At 43.6% G+C, this 16579-nt stretch overlaps 1 protein-coding gene across 5 annotated transcripts in view; it reads left to right on the top strand.

Annotated features, from left to right (window-relative positions):
• LOC125452103 (protein spire homolog 1-like) overlaps window positions 1-16579 on the top strand; it is a 200606-nt gene that overhangs the window by 167165 nt on the left and 16862 nt on the right. For 2 of the 5 annotated variants that reach the window (XM_048530105.2, XM_048530104.2), the window contains 4 exons: window positions 1484-1574; window positions 6575-6717; window positions 11870-12043; window positions 16413-16550. In XM_048530105.2, the coding sequence (XP_048386062.1) occupies window positions 1484-1574; window positions 6575-6717; window positions 11870-12043; window positions 16413-16550 (546 nt within the window). The remainder of the gene's footprint in view (window positions 1-1483; window positions 1575-6574; window positions 6718-11869; window positions 12044-16412; window positions 16551-16579) is intronic. The other 3 variants (XM_048530108.2, XM_048530106.2, XM_048530107.2) reach the window with 2 other exon arrangements.

The following is a 16579-nucleotide window of genomic DNA, read 5'->3' as shown; positions in this document are numbered from 1 at the left end:
TAAGTTAAGGCATGACTGGGAGCGGTTGTTAGTTAGTGAGCACTGAGGTGGTGCCTAAACAGGATTTCCTGAAAGTTAGGACATGGGGAACAGAAGTTTAGATTCCCCCAAGGTTACAAACATTTAAGAGTCACCCACATTATTGTGGGTCTGGACTCACATGAAGGCCAGACCAGGTAAGGATGGCAGTTTGCTTCCTTACAGTGCATTATTGAGTCAGGTGGGCTTTCATGATAATTGCAGTTTCAGGGACATCATTATAGTCACAGAAATTGCTGGAGAAACTCAACGGGTCTGGCAGCATCTGTGGGTCATTGGACTCAAAATGATAACTCTGTTTTTCTCTCCACAGATGCTGCCAGACCTTCTGAGTTTCTCCACTTTCTGTTTTTGTTTCAGATCTTCAGTATCTGCAGTTCTTTATTGACTTGTCAGAATTACTGACATTTGTTTTATATTCCAAATGTTATTAACTGAATTTAAAATGTGGTGGAATTTCAACTTGCCTGATAATTATATTTGAGTTGCTACAAAATGTTGTTTCCCAGGCATTGAAGGTTAGATTAGGAAGAAAGATTATATAAATTAGGCTTGTTTCTCCTGAAATTTAGAATGTTAGGGAGCGATTCGATGACTTTAAACTTCTAAAATTTTAAGTTCAAAACAATTTTAAATTTAGGAAAAAAGCCTTTCAGGAACTCTGTTCCCCAAAAAAGTAGTAATTGCTGGCTGAATTAAAAGTGTCTAATCTGAGATTGAGAGATTTATTTTAGTCAAGGATTATGAAGCAACTGTAGTTACTGGAGTTAGGATACAGACTAGCCATGACCTCATTGAATACAGAAGCAGTATAGAGAAGCTGAATGGCCTGTTCCTAACCCTGCATTTCCTTTCCAAATTTCCATTGCATAGAGTAGGTATACTTTGAGTTTGAAGAGTGTTTGTCAAGAACGATTATGAAAATTTTTGTTGTTAAATTGATCGTTTTGCTAAGAAAGCTACCAGAAGCCCCTCATGAGCAATTTGAAAAGCAGCTCGATTCAAATTAAAATCTAAATTAATTGTTGTTACTGTGTTGACATATATCTGTCACCCTCAGGCTAATTGGAGACAATCATCGTCATCTGCAAAGGATAGTCTGTATATATGTAAAAGCAAAAATTGCTGGAAAATCTCAACAAGTCTGGCAGCATCTGTGGAGAGAAAGCAGAGTTACTGCTTCCGAGTCGAGTGACTCTTCTTCAGAAATGTTAATCCTGCTTTCTTTTCACAGGTGCTGACAGACCTGCTGAGTTTTTCCAGCAATTTCTGTTTCTGTTTCTTCTTCTCAGCAACTGCTGTTCTTTGGGGGGTTTTTTTCTGTCTGTATACAAATGGTTCATTGATGATAACAGTGCTGTGCAGCTCGGCTACCAGCCAGAACATTGGTTCCACTTGCATTTCTATATTTCGTATCATGTTATTTTTATTGTTTCTTCAAAAGGAGGAGAAGATTAAGATGTTGAGAAGCAGTTCCAGTGGATCAACATTTAAAGTGGGAGACAGCTCCCCGGAGACTCCAAATGGCAAAAAGAGTAAGCAAGAGGGCATCTGTTTACGCATACTAAGTCACAGCAGATAAATCCATATTAGTAAGGTCACATGGTTTTAATAAGCTGAACTTCCATTAATTGATTAACACAGAGCTGACTGACCAGGAAATCCATTGGGACCTGGATTTCCAGACTCACACTCAATTCCATGAAGTTTAAACTCCACAGTTTGTTTGTGATGGCCCCAATCATTTCCTCTCTGGTTGACAGATGGAGCTTCCTGCCAGACAGGAAGCTGGTGGGGAAAGGTTACAGAAGCAGACAGTGATCGGGGGGTGAGTGGGATTTGTGGGTAGCATGGGTGGCATGGTGGCTCAGTGCTTAGCACTGCTGCCTCACAGCGCCAGGGACCCAGGTTCGATTCCACCTTCAAGTGACTGTGCAAACTCCACACAGACATTCTCCCCGTGTCTGTGAAGGATTCCTTCGGGTGCTCCGGTTTCCTCCCACAATCCAAAGATGTGCAGGCTAGGTGGATCGACCATGCTAAATTGCCTGCAGTGTTCAGGGATGTGTAGATTCGGGGATGGGTCTGGGTGGAATGCTGTAAGGGTTGGTGTGGGCTTGTTGGGCCTAAAGGCCTGTTTCCACACTGTAGGAATTATATGATTCACATGATCTGTCAGGTCATGTGAATCATAGAACATTGACAGGTCAGTTAAATGGCCTGCAAAGGCTGGGGTATCTGAGGCGTGGGAGGGAAATTTGAGGGACTTGTTGGTGAGGGGAAGCGAATGCTAAGTCGGGGAATTGGAGTCCCGAGGGTGAATGTGGGGGCCTGCAGATATGAGTGGCTAAATTCACCTGGATGGTTTCCTGAAGGTTCAGTGACACAGGCTACTTCCTCCAACTGCCCCATGAGCTCAAGCAGCCTTCTCCTTCATTGGCAATATTTTTATATCCCAAGTAAATTCTTCCCTGGGGTTGCCCTGTGTCATGTCCTGGAAATTAAACTCCAATTCTCACAGACTCCAGGGCAATCCTGAAAGATTGGCATTCCTACCAGGAAGTAGGTGGATTGGAGTAGATTGGAGGGAGATTTGGGGTGGGCATTGTAGTGGGGTAGGGTGAAGGCCAGTGGTGAGGGTAAGAAACAAAGAAACCTACAGGCCCTTCGGCCCTCCAAGCCTGCGCCGATCAAGATCCTCTGTCTAACCTGTCATCTATTTTCTAACGGTCTGTGTCCATTTGCTCCCTGCCCATCCATATACCTGCCCAGATACATCTTAAAAGACGCTAACGTGTCTGCATCTACCACCTCTACTGGCAACACGTTCCAGGCGCCCACCACCCTCTGTGTAAAGAACTTTCCACGCACATCTCCCTTAAACTTTCCTCCTCTCACTTTGAACTCATGACCCCTAGTAATTGAGTCCCCCACTCTGGGAAAAAGCTTTTTGCTATCCACCCTGTCTATACCCCTCATGATTTTGTAGACCTCAATCAGGTCCCCCCTCAATCGCCATCTTTCTAATGAAAATAATCCTAATCTACTCAACCTCTCTTCATAGCTAGCACCCTCCATACCAGGCAACATCCTGATGAACCTCCTCTGCACCCTCTCCAAAGCATCCACATCCTTTTGGTAATGTGGCGACCGGAACTGTACACAGTACTCCAAATGTGGCCGAACCAAAGTCCTATACAACTTGGTAGACTAGGGGAGTGGGGATCCTAGGGGTGCTGGACCCACAAGGCAAACTTAAACGCATTCGCCTTCCATTTCCAATAGATCCTGACTTTGATCAAGTGGTTGGCATTTCTGATACTTAGCAAACCCAAATTCAAGCTGAAACCTAGATGACAAGTCTTGTGACCTTGTTATAATTAACCAGTTTCCCATTAAAACTGGGAATGGGTATTGAGGTGTGTTTGGCTCAGGAGACTGATTTTCAGCCCCCTCACTGACCCAAATCCTACCGGTTTTAGGTTAAAATACCTCCTAGTATTTCCACAAGGAGAAACAGATTGAACTCAAAGACAAGTGGTTAATGTGTATATGGAGGAATTGCAAAGATTTGCTTCTGATTGGCTGCAGTGGATTTTGAAAGCCCCGATTTCAGAACTGAAGTTTCTTCCTCTGACAAATCAACTTTATTTCGGAACATAAAACCTGGAGTTGCTTCATTCGCTTGAACCTGCTACTAAAACAAGGACTTGCATTTACATAGAATATCTTGAATGTGAAAGGTGCTAGGAGTACATCTCAGCTCATTAGCATTTTTAAAAGTGTACTGAATCCCTACAGTGTGAACGCAAACCATTCAGCCCATCACACTGACTTTCCGAAGAGCATCCCACCAACCCCCATGTTATCCCTGTAACTCAGCATTTCCCACGGCTAACCCACCTCACCCGCACATCGTAGAACACTGTGGGCAATTTAACATGGCCGAGCACCCAGAGGAGACCCATGCAGACACAGGGAGAACATGCAAACTTCACACATAGTCGCCTGAGGGTGGGATCAAACTGGGGTCTCTGGCGCTGTGAGGCAGCAGTACTAACCACTGAGCCACCGTACTTGTTGATGTGGCATAAGTAACACAGATGCTAAGTTGTGCACAGCAAGCTCCCACAAAGAGCCTTAAGATAAATGACCATACAATCTGTCTGAGTGATTAATTGAGGGATTAGATTAGATTCCCTATTGTGTGGAAACAGGCCCTTTGGCCCAACAAGTCCACACCGAACCTCAGACCATCCCACCCAGACCCATCCCCATCCCCCTATAACCCACACACCCCTGAACACTGCAGGCAATTTAGCACGGCCAATCCACCTAGCCTGCACATCTTTGGACTGTGGGAGGAAACCGGAGCACCCGGAGGAAACCCACGCAGACACGGGGAGAATGTACAAACTCCACACAGACAGTCGCCCGAGGCTAGAATCAAACCCGGGTCCCTGGCGCTGTGAGGCTGCAGTGCTAATCACTGAGCCACCGTGCCGCCCCCAGATGATGAAGTGCTGGTTTCCTGTATTTCCATTGCTCCTTAATTGTGGGAACTGTATCTAAGGAGCTGGAGCTGCATCTGGCGATCAGATTGAGAAATTGGTACGTCCCAGATTTTATAGATTTTTGGATTTAAAGGGAATCAAACTTTTGGGTAGGATAGAGTGAGAAAGAAAAATTGAAATAAAAGACCAGTCAGAGATCATTGAAAGGTGGAGCAGGTTGAAGGGCTGGGTGGCCAATCCTATTCCTGTTTCATTGATTGTCTTATTGAGTTCTTGATGTTCCTGGTGCCTTCAGTCTTATTAGACATAGAACATTACAGCGCAGTACAGGCCCTTCAGCCCTCGATGTTGCGCCAACCTGTGAAACCAATCTGAAGACCATCTGACCTACACTACTCCATAATCTTCCATTTGTTTATTCAATGACCATTTAAATGCCCTTAAACTTGGCGATTCTACTACTGTTGCAGGGAGGACATTCCATGCCCTTAGTATTCTCTGAGTAACGAGCCAACCTCTGACATCTATCCTATATCTATCACCCCTCAATTTAAAACTATGTCTCCTCATGCTAGCTATCCCCATCCGAGGAAAAAGGCTGTCACTGTCCACCCTATCTAATCCTCTGATCATCTTGTATGTCTCTATTAAGTCACCTTTTAACCTTCTTCTCTCTAACGAAAACAGCCTCAAGTCCCTCAGCCTTTTCTCATAAGACCTTCCCTCCAGACTGGGCAACATCCTGGTATATCTCCTCTGGACCCTTTCAAATGCCTCCACATCCCTCCTATAATGTGGCAACTAGAACTGTACGCAATACTCTAAGTGCGGCTGCACCAGAGTTTTGTACAGCTGCAACATGACCTCATGGCTCTGAAACTCAATCCCCCCACCAATAAAACCTAACACACCGTACGACTTCTTAACAACCCTATCAAACTGGGTGGAAACTTTCAGGGATCTATGCACATGGACACTGAGATCGCTCTGCTCATCCACACTACCAAGAATCTTACCATCAGCCCAGTACTCTGTATTACTGTTACTCCTTCCAAAATGAATCACCTTACACTTTTCCACATTAAACTCCATTTGCCACCTCTCAGCCCAGCTCTGCAGCTGATCTATGTCCCTCTGTAACCTGCAACATCCTTCCGCCCTATCCACAACTCCACCGACTTTAGTGTCATCTGCAAATTTACTAACCCATCCTTCTACGCCCTCATTCAGGTCATTTATAAAAGTGACAAACAGCAGTGGCCCCAAAACAGGTACACCACTAGTAACCGAGCTCTAGGATGAACATTTTCCATCAACCACCACCCTCTGTCTTCTTACAGCTAGCCAATTTCTGATCCAAACTGTTAAATCACCCTCAATCCCATGCCTCCGTATTTTCTGCAATAGCCTACCATGGGGAACCTTATCAAACGCTTAACTGAAATCCAGAAACACCACATCAACCACTTTACCCTCATCCACCTGTTTGGTCACCTTCTCAAAGAACTCAATAAGGTTTGTGACGCACGACCTACCCTTCACAAAACCATGTTGACTATCCCTAATCAAATTATTCCTATCTCCTATAATCCTTCCCAACACTTTACCCACAATCAAAGTAAGGCTCACTGGCCTATAATTACCAGCGTTGTCTCTACTCCCTTTCTTGAACAAGGGGACAACATTTGCTATTCTCCAGTCTTCTGGCACTATTCCTATAGACAATGATGACATAAATATCAAAGCCAAAAACTCTGCAATCTCCTCCCTAGCTTCCCAGAGAATCCTGGGATAAATCCCATCCAGCCCAAGGGGATTTGTCTATTTTCACACTTTCCAGAATTGCTAACACCTCCTCCTTATGAACCTCAATCCCGTCTCGTCTAGTAGCCTGTATCTCAGTATTCTCCTCAACAACATTGTGTTTTTCCTGTGTGAATATTATTGTAAGGATTGATTAAAAAAAATGCTTCGTTAAAGATTGCATCTCCATTTTTACACGGCTTTTTTAAAATTCACAGCCCCTCCAATGTTCCTGCCCATCTCCTCAACTCCACAGCCTGAGCGAAGGAAGCAACCTCAGAGGCGACACTCCATTGAGAAGGAAACGCCAACCAATGTGCGTCAGTTTCTTCCGCCATCCCGGCAGAGTTCCAAGTCTCTGGTAAGTGTAATGTGGTGGAAAATTGTGTTACAGTGACACTTCACTTGCTTGCGATGATTATATAGATCCCTGCAGAGCCAAAACTCCTTAAAAAATTTGAATTTCTAGACTGTCTAAAAGGTTCACACATCAAACTTAAAGCAACACTGAATAACCACTGACTAGTAGCCATTTTATACTTTAAACTATGGAGATGATCTCGCTGTTGGCTTTTAGCATGACTGGCAATTCTACATAAAGGTAAACTTTACTCTGGTCCTTAAATAGTACCAATCCAAAGCTATTTTCTCCTCCACTGGCCTCTTTCTTTTTCCTTTCCCAGTTGGGTATCTTTCTATTCCAGGGCTGATGTTCATGATAAAGATTATCCTGCAGATTCTTCCCTTTAGTCAAAGCTGATGAATCTTGCAACCTTCTATAAATTCATTCAAACTTTGTTTCTTCAATCTGAGCATGGTTAAGGATAAAGACAGCTTTAAATTTTGCTTCATATGCTTTTCTCTCTCTCTCTCAGCAAACTGACTATTTCTGTCAGATACGATGCTGTCTTAGAAAATCCTGTGACTTGGTATTGCAAAGACTTGCTATGGACTGAGGGGGCAATGTGAATCAACTGAGACTTGAATGCAGGCAGAAATGCTCAACAGCTAGTTCTCCAATTTCATTTTAACTTAGCATTAAATAGGCAGCTCAAAGTATAAAATTAATTAAAAAAACATTTCCAGCAATAGCAAGAACTGCAGATGCTGGAATCAGAGTCAACACAGTGTGGAACTGGAGGAGCACAGCATCATCAGAGGAGCAGGAAAGTCAATGTTTCAGGTCAGGATCCTTCTTCAGAACTGGGGAGAGAGAACAGAGCTGGGAAATAAATAGAGGGAGGAAAGGTGGGGCTGGGGGAAGGTAGGTGGATGGTGATAGGTGGAAGCAGGTCGGGAGTAGTGGGGATTGGTCAGTTGGAAGGGTGGGGAGGAAGATGGACAGGTTGTGTCAGGTCAAAGAAGTGAGAGGGAGGACGGGTGGGGCTGGGGGAGGGGAGGTGGGATTGTGATAGGTGGATGCAGGTAACGGCCCCCCTCCCTTGCTGACATGTCCATCCTGGGCCTCCTCGAGTAACACAATGATGCCACCCGCAAACTGGAGCAGCAGTACCTCATATTCTGCCTCGGGAGCCTACAGCCCAATGGCCTCAACATAGAATTCATCAGTTTTAAAATCTCCCCACCCCTGACCTCATCCCATGTCAAACCTTCCCTCCCATTGCTGCCTCCTTGACCAGACACTCCTGTCCATCTTCGTCCCCACCTATCAGCCCCAGCTTTCCAATCACCACCACTCTGTACCTCCCATCCTGCCTCCCCGTGCGAGCCCCACACCACCTCCTACTTGCCTCCTTGACCTGACACAGCCACTTCATCTTCTTCCTCACCTCTCTGCCTCACCTTTACCGCCAACCAATCCCTACCAGTCCCTACCTACATCCACCTATCACATCCCACCAGCCATCCCCAGCCCCACACATCCTCCCTCTATTTATTTCCCAGCTCCCTTCCCCCTCCCCCAGTTCTAAAGAAGGGTCCTGACCTGAAATGTCAACTTTCCTGTATCTCTGATGCTGCCTGGCCTGCTGTGTTCATCGCGCTCCGCACTGGTGGCCCAGCAAGTCTGGCAGCATTTGTGGAGAGAGAAACAAAGTTAATGCTTCAAGTACAATGTGATTGTTCTTCAGAATACAGATACTGCCAGACCTGGTCAGTTTCTCAAGTTTTCTTTCTCTTGCTGTTTTGGATTTCCAGCATATGGAGTATTGAATTTTAATTGTTTTAATTTAAAGTATACCCATCAATTAAACTGACATTCCTAACACCTCCTGATAAAATCTAGAGACTAACAAGTGGATTTTCATGAACCTTTGAAAATGGTGGTGGGACTCAGAGGTGGAAGTTCTGCTGCCGTTTCCGTCACATCCCATTTTTAGCAACAGGGGCAGGGAACAGGGTGTGATTCACATAAACTAAACAGGGCTATTCAAACTTACATTTGTCTGGTTCAAGGGCTCTAGCCCCAAGAGGTGTAGTGAATTTTTGAAATAAATGTCAGTCTTCGTAAAGAGTTGAAAATGTCTGTTTAAGGATCATGATCTGAAGTTTTCTTTTATTGAATGTCTTGCTGTTTAAAATTAGTATGAGTTTAAAAAGCACTGCACAATGTACCTTTAGTTGAAAGGTCATTTGTCATACGTTAGAAAGAATATCATCTATTTATGCGGTTCAGTAGAGTTCATTGTAGGTATTTCCTAAGGGCCATCATCATGGCCTTATGAATGCTTGGCTGAATTTAAAAAACCACAATTATCTCAGGCATTTGTTATTCATTTGTGGGAATGGGCATCTCTGGCTCGGTCATTATTTATTGCCCATCCCTAATTACCTAGAAGGCAGTTGAGAGTCAACCACATTGCTGTGTGTCTGGAGTTGCATGTAGATCAGATGAGGTAAGGATAGCTGTTTCCTTCCCTAAAGGGCATTAGTAAACCAGATGGGTTTTTCCTGAAAATGGTTTCACAGTCATCTTTAGACTCTTAATTCCAGCTTATTTTTAATGAATTCAAATTCCATCGTTTGCTATGGTGAAATTTGAACTCGGATCCAGCAGTTTAATTGATGGTTAAGGAGGCTATTAAAGGATTAGCTGTCTTTAATGCAGAGTCTGAATAAAAGTTTGTGTTTAACATTTGAAATTTAAAAGTTTTGAAATAGTTTCATGTAAGGACCTGTTCCTGTGCTGTACTGTTCTGTGTTGTATAAGCTTTCGATGTTAGATATTGCGTGAGTGGGTATGAGGATCTAAAGGATGCATAGGAACATTAGTTGGCCTGGAGTTATAAGTTAGAAAATAGGGAATCCAGGTAGAATCGATGTAACTGGATTGCTGAGGCTAAAAGCCCTATTCTTGCATTTAAAATTGCAGTGGCCCCTTGCTGACTCTACTGGGCAGTTTCCTACTCAATACATGCTCTTAGTTAAATTCTACTGCAAAACAGGTGAGCATGAATGGCAGTATCCAGGCAAAGCTGGTAATAAGAAAGACAGTTGGAATTTATGCAGTCATTGTTAAAGGAATTGAGTACAAAAGGAGGGAAGTGAATGTTGGAACTGTACAAGGTGTCAGTACAATCACACCTAAGTATTTATGTAGTTTTATTGGGAATAAAGGAGGGGGTTCACTAGATTGATTCCAGAGATGAAGGATTTGTCTTATGAGGGGACATTGAGCAGTTAAGGCCTATCCTGTTTTGAATAATGAGACGCGATCTGATTGATGCATTTGGGATACCAAGGGAAACTGACAATGTAAATGTAGAAAGGATGATTCCTGATGTAGAGCAATTAAGGATGAGAGATCATAGTTTTAGGACAAAGAGTAGAAGTTTTCAAATGGAAATGAGGAGAAATTACAGAGTCGTGATGGTGAAGAACTCACTATCCCAGAGCATGGTGCATGCTGGGACACTGGAGGAGATGGATTTTTAATTAGTGACAGATTAAAGGGTTATATGAAGTGGAGTTGAGGCCGAGGTGAGATCAGCCATGCTCATATTAAATGGTGAAAAAGGCTTGAGGGTTGAATTTGGCTATTCCTGCTCCTAGCTCTTATGTTCGATTTTGGAATACATTGAGGGGAATACGAAAAGGAGGGTGATAAAGGGGCACAAAGTTGGCAGATAGAACTTGTTTTGTGAAGAAAGTTGAGCATAGAGAGCAAGTGCAGAAAGAAGTGAATAGAAAGGGAATGGCGGCTTTAGTTACACTCCAAAGCAAGGATCATTCTTTGTAAAGCAGTGAATGTTTAAGAAAACATTTAATAAATGCGTCTTCCTCCATGCCACCTGGACATTTCCAGACTCGTCTTATATCATGCACTTCTACTTTGCTCTCAGGTGCTACCAGACTATTTCTGTTTCAGTTTTAAACTCCCAACAACCACAGTTTTATTGGGAATAGTCCCAATTGATTTAGTTTTACCACTTGGGTTATGTTGGGAATTGCTAGCCCTGGTGCCCCGGGTAATAGCCTCCTGCCACACCCACTGACCAGGTTGTGAATATTATCAGGTTAGTGGTTGGGTGGGAATGGGGTGAAGGGAGTTAGATCTCAGAAATTCCTCGGTCTACCAGTGACAGAATCGTGGGTATCCTGGTACCCATTAGCAATGCTCCCACCTCAGTTTGGCATCTAAAGTTTGTGTTGAGCTCCTCCGAACAGTGTTGAAGGCCCAACGTCGAGTGTGTATGGAATGCAGAGTTTAATCATATTTGCACACAAATCCAAGAGCTGTTGGCTACTTTTCATTCGATCTAGCCGTTAAGGGGAAGGCCACCATGAGCAGCAGGCATCATTTATTTCATTTCACTTCAAAGACAAAATTACCACAATATGTTCATCTTCTGGTGGTGTACTTTAAAGGAACAGTTTTGGTCAGCACTGAGAGTCAGATAATGCTATGGGACCTCCTAGATTCACTTAACCTGACAGAACATGTGTTGCCTTAAAATAACTTCATGTGAGTCTTGAGCTTACAACACTGTGTGGCTTAGAGATATGATTGCTGATGAGTGAACCAGGCCAACAGTACAAGTAGAGATAGAGGAACTGCTGATGCTGGAGTTTGAGATAACAAAATGTGGAGATGGAAGAAAACAGCAGGCCAGGCAGCATCAGAGGAGCAAGAAAGCTGATGCTCCAGGTCTGGACTTCTATCCAGAAAAGGTATTTTCTGGGGAGGGGCCCAGACCTGAAGTATCAGCCTTCCTGCTCCTCTGATGCTGCCTGGCCTGCTGTGTTCATCCAGCTCCACACCTTATTACAACAGTACAAGTAACTGGGAACAATCAGACACATTGCCAGTGCAAACCTGGTGCATGTTTCTGCTCATTTCAGAGATGTTCTGAAAGTCCCTGTCAAAATTTCAAACCACCTGTGCTTTCTTAAATTCATTAGAAATGGTCATGACCAACGCATATTGATTTCATCCTTATTGATGCTGAAATGTACGGCTTTGGTGGGAAATAAGATTTGCGGTTTATTTGTTTGTGGTTCCGACGGAGAATCCCCATGCAAGTTTCCATTGTAACCATCTATGTGTTGTCCAGGTGTCCAGGCTAAGCAGTTTATTACCTTGGATGAGCCACCAACTGTTTATCCCCAGCATGCAAACAGTCTCCATGCTCAATTCTTGCCCGCTGGAAGCCGCCATGTTTGGTTTGGTGGGGGCTGTGTATGTTCTGTGTGAGGGAGTCTTTACCAGCAGGTGGAAAACACCAAAGGTTTGCTGTTTCATCGTCTCTGACGTACTCCTTTTAAATAACCAAACTGGATCACTGTCGCTTTTGTACCAAAAGCAATACCAGATTGCATTACTAAGATTGCTACTATCCGCTTTGATGGTTCCACCATTTCTGATTGACACTGATTTTATTCTTTCTTTGCTGATTTAACTTTTCAGAGGGCGAGATGATGGTGTCTAACATTAGCTATTTCTCAATTGTGTTTTGCTTAAAGTGCTGTGTGCCAAGAAACATGATCCAATTATTGAATTGTCCACCCACTCCCCCTTCATAGCCAACATCTCTGCTTGGGTTTCTCAAGTAAATTGGAATAAGGTGATGGATCCCAGAGGGTCAGATTTCCTTAATATCAAAGACAATAATTGAAAGGATAAATTGGAAAGGTTTGGGTTAAATCTCCCCTTATTCTTTTCATTGAATGTAGTTGAGTGGAACAGAGCTGAGCTTTTTGTTGCTTTAACATTAAAGTGTTGAACTGCTCAAGTGTAAGTGTTTTGAGGCCTACAGCCACGTTCAGAGTTTGAAACTTGATTTCTCGCCCTCTGGTTAACAGGTAAAGAAATTAAACACTAATCAACTTGAGGAAATGATGCGTGAGCACATTGTACGATGTCTTTATGGCAGTGTTTTCCCTGTCTGTGATTTGTCAATCTACAGTGTCTCAATCCTCTGCCTTTCTACGTATGGAATATTCACATTATCAACAATTTTTATTAAACAGTGTTTGTTTGCACTGTTTTTGTTTAATGGTAGGTTGGAGGAGCCTGTCTGGGTTATTGAAACGATGTATTAATTCTCTTTGCAGAACTTCTTGTGGGTTTAAAAGGTCATAAATGTTTCCTCTCAGCCCAACAAGCTGTCAGTAAACACACCACACCCTGCACACCCCGCACCCCCCGTGCACCCGCACGCACTACAAGCTATCAGTAAATAACCATACACGCACGCACAGATGCACACTCACAGGCACACACTCGCTCGCACTCACCTCACTCTCATGTAAACATACAGTTTTTCTCACACACACACACACACACAGACACACAGACACACAGACACACACACACACACACACACACACACACACAGATGCACATTCTCGCATACTGACAATTGCCTTCGCACTTGCACACTCATAAAAACACTGTTTTTCTCTCTCTCTCACTCACACATTCTCTGTCTCACTCACACATTCTCTGTCTCACTCACACATTCTCCGTCTCACTCACATACACACAAACACACATCCATGGCCTAACTCACATGCACTTTGACCTTGTGAAACAGCTTGTGATCAAGTCCCATTCTAGGCAGTTGGTGCCATGCCAGGGTAGTGCTGTACCCTCTGACATGCCGTCTTTCATGGTTAAACTAAGACCCTCTCAGGTGAACATCACTGATCCCTTGGCAGTGTTTCAAAAAGGAGTAGGGAGGTTATCCCCATGCCCTGACCAATATGCAACCCACGAGTGAGACCACTTGCTGTGCTCCTATATTACACCAATAACTACAGCACAACAACTGAGAAGGCAATACAAGTTGGCCTATCCAGCCATGTCCACGTTCCCTCGGACAGATACAAAAATAAACACTTCATTGCCTGTAAGCATTTTGAGATATCTGATGGTTGTGAAATGGGCCATATAAATGCAAGTCTTTGAGACTTTCCACCTGAAAGGATCTAGGCGGCCTAGGTTGTAAAAACAAAGGTAAAGTTAAAAAGTACCTGAATCTAGGTTTCTCAGTCTCACAGTAGCACCCCCAGATTCCACTCTCTTCAGATCTCACATCTGAGCTAAACTGCACATTTCTTTTCCCTTCCTGGCAAACTTACCAATCACTTTGAAGAAGAGTGGATAGTTATGATCTGAGTTATCTACTCAGGCAGCACACAGTAATCTGTAAAATCTGTCCAGCCCTTTCAATTCTTAAAAATAATGAAAGGGCAGGTCAAAATTATAGGTCTCAACTGTGTTTGCTGGAGAACAGTGAAGAACCAGGTTTGTCAAAGCTCCACCATTGCTCTGAGGTTTCCAGTAATTAAAGATTGATTTTGCAGACACTCTAAGAGCAAACCAGCAGCAAAATCAATCCATTGCTTCTAAAAAAAAGGTTCTATTTTTATTTTGTACATTATCAGGTAGTAAAGTAGGGGCAGGGGTCTGACTGCACGGTCAGGAACCAGCCAATCAGGCAATAAGGAGCCTGTTCTCTTCCTCATTGATGCAGTAAGACCACCAATAGAAATGTCAGGGCAGGGGAACTTGACAGCAGGAGGCTAAGTGATGAACTATTCTTCCAGAGTTCACATGTTGGCGAGGGGGACAGGTATTGCCCCACAGAGAGGATCATTCTCAGACCATTTCTGCGCCTGACTGAAACAGAACGACTTTGGTTTTGTTGACTAGAAGATATGTGGAAAAGGACAGGTGATTGGCATGAGGGAGTAGAAATGGCACAGGCATCATGGGTCAAATAGCCACTTTCTGCACTGTAACAATTCTGTGATATCCCACACCTGATTACAGGGAACATGTGAAGGCATTTTATTTTCAGATCACCAGGCAGGACATGATGATAAATATTGTAAACAGAGTTAGCTGCAGTACTTTCCAGGGTGGGAAGGGGAGGCCCCCCCCCCGCACAAACACACACACACACACACACACAGTATAAATCACCCTATTTGATACAGAACTGGGCAGAGTTTTCTGCTTATTATATCTTCATTCTTACCTCTTTTCTTCACCATCCCTACTTGCCCCATCCCTACCTGCCCCATCCCCTTCCGGTTGCTAATTCCAAGCTCAGCAGTTATCACCCATGAGAAAAGCTGGAGAGTTTTATTATGAGGTTGTCATTTTGTGAAATAAAAGGAAATTTCATTTAAGAATCAGAGTTCTCGGAAAAATTGTAAAATGCAACTAAAATAATACTGAGAAGGGAGTTAGAACATAGAACATAGAACAGTACAGCACAGAACAGGCCCTTCAGCCCACAATGTTGTGCCGACCATTGATCCTCATGTATGCACCCTTAAATTTCTGTGACCATATACATGTCCAGCAGTCTCTTAAATGACCCCAATGACCTTGCTTCCACAACTGCTGCTGGCAACGCATTCCATGCTCTCACAACTCTCTGCGTAAAGAACCTGCCTCTGACATCCCCTCTATACTTTCCACCAACCAGCTTAAAACTATGACCCCTCGTGCTAGCCATTTCTGCCCTGGGAAATAGTCTCTGGCTATCAACTCTGTCTATGCCTCTCATTATCTTGTATACCTCAATTAGGTCCCCTCTCCTCCTCCTTTTCTCCAATGAAAAGAGACCGAGCTCAGTCAACCTCTCTTCATAAGATAAGCCCTCCAGTCCAGGCAGCATCCTGGTAAACCTCCTCTGAACCCTCTCCAAAGCATCCACATCTTTCCTATAATAGGGCGCCCAGAACTGGACACAGTATTCCAAGTGCGGTCTAACCAAAGTTTTATAGAGCTGCAACAAGATCTCACGACTCTTAAACTCAATCCCCCTGTTAATGAAAGCCAAAACACCATATGCTTTCTTAACAACCCTGTCCACTTGGGTGGCCATTTTAAGGGATCTATGTATCTGCACACCAAGATCCCTCTGTTCCTCCACGCTGCCAAGAATCCTATCCTTAATCCTGTACTCAGCTTTCAAATTTGACCTTCCAAAATGCATCACCTCGCATTTATCCAGGTTGAACTCCATCTGCCACCTCTCAGCCCATCTCTGCATCCTGTCAATGTCCCGCTGCAGCCTACAACAGCCCTCTACACTGTCAACGACACCTCCGACCTTTGTGTCGTCTGCAAACTTGCTGACCCATCCTTCAATCCCCTCATCCAAGTCATTAATAAAAATTACAAACAGTAGAGGCCCAAGGACAGAGCCCTGTGGAACCCCACTCTCAAAACTTACCTACATTTACTCATCAGGTCAGATACAGGAATGCTAAATTTCAAACAGCTGCAATAAACTCTACTAAAGGATACTAAAGGAAACTTGGGAAGGTCGCTGACACTGTGCTCAAACTCCCTATTGAACATGAGAAAAACTTTTGACATATTCAATTGTGTTCTTCAAACCTTTTTTAAAAATCAGCTAAAGTTTCTTAACTTCTTTGCTTGCGCTTGTGTTTGTGTTCACATATGTGTTCTCCTCTGAGACAATTACTGGTGCCCATGAATCTGTTATTCACCTTCCTGATCTTATTTCTAAATTATTTATATTTCTGAAATTTAAATCACAAGCCAATGAAACTAACAATGTTAACAGGTACCTGATTGGTTGGCAGCTCATTTGGATATTTGTGTTGTTCCAGGAGGAGTTCTGTTACCCTGTGGAGTGTCTGGCACTGACAGTGGAGGAAGTGATGCATATCAGACAGGTCTTAGTGAAAGCAGAACTAGAAAAGTACCAGCAGTACAAGGACGTCTACACTGCCCTGAAGAAAGGAAAGGTTTGTTTAGCCTTTTGAACAAATCCGTT

The sequence above is a fragment of the Stegostoma tigrinum genome, chromosome 5, assembly GCF_030684315.1.
Source record: "Stegostoma tigrinum isolate sSteTig4 chromosome 5, sSteTig4.hap1, whole genome shotgun sequence".
Taxonomy (NCBI): domain Eukaryota; kingdom Metazoa; phylum Chordata; class Chondrichthyes; order Orectolobiformes; family Stegostomatidae; genus Stegostoma; species Stegostoma tigrinum.
This window is presented reverse-complemented; position numbering and strand designations above follow the sequence as displayed.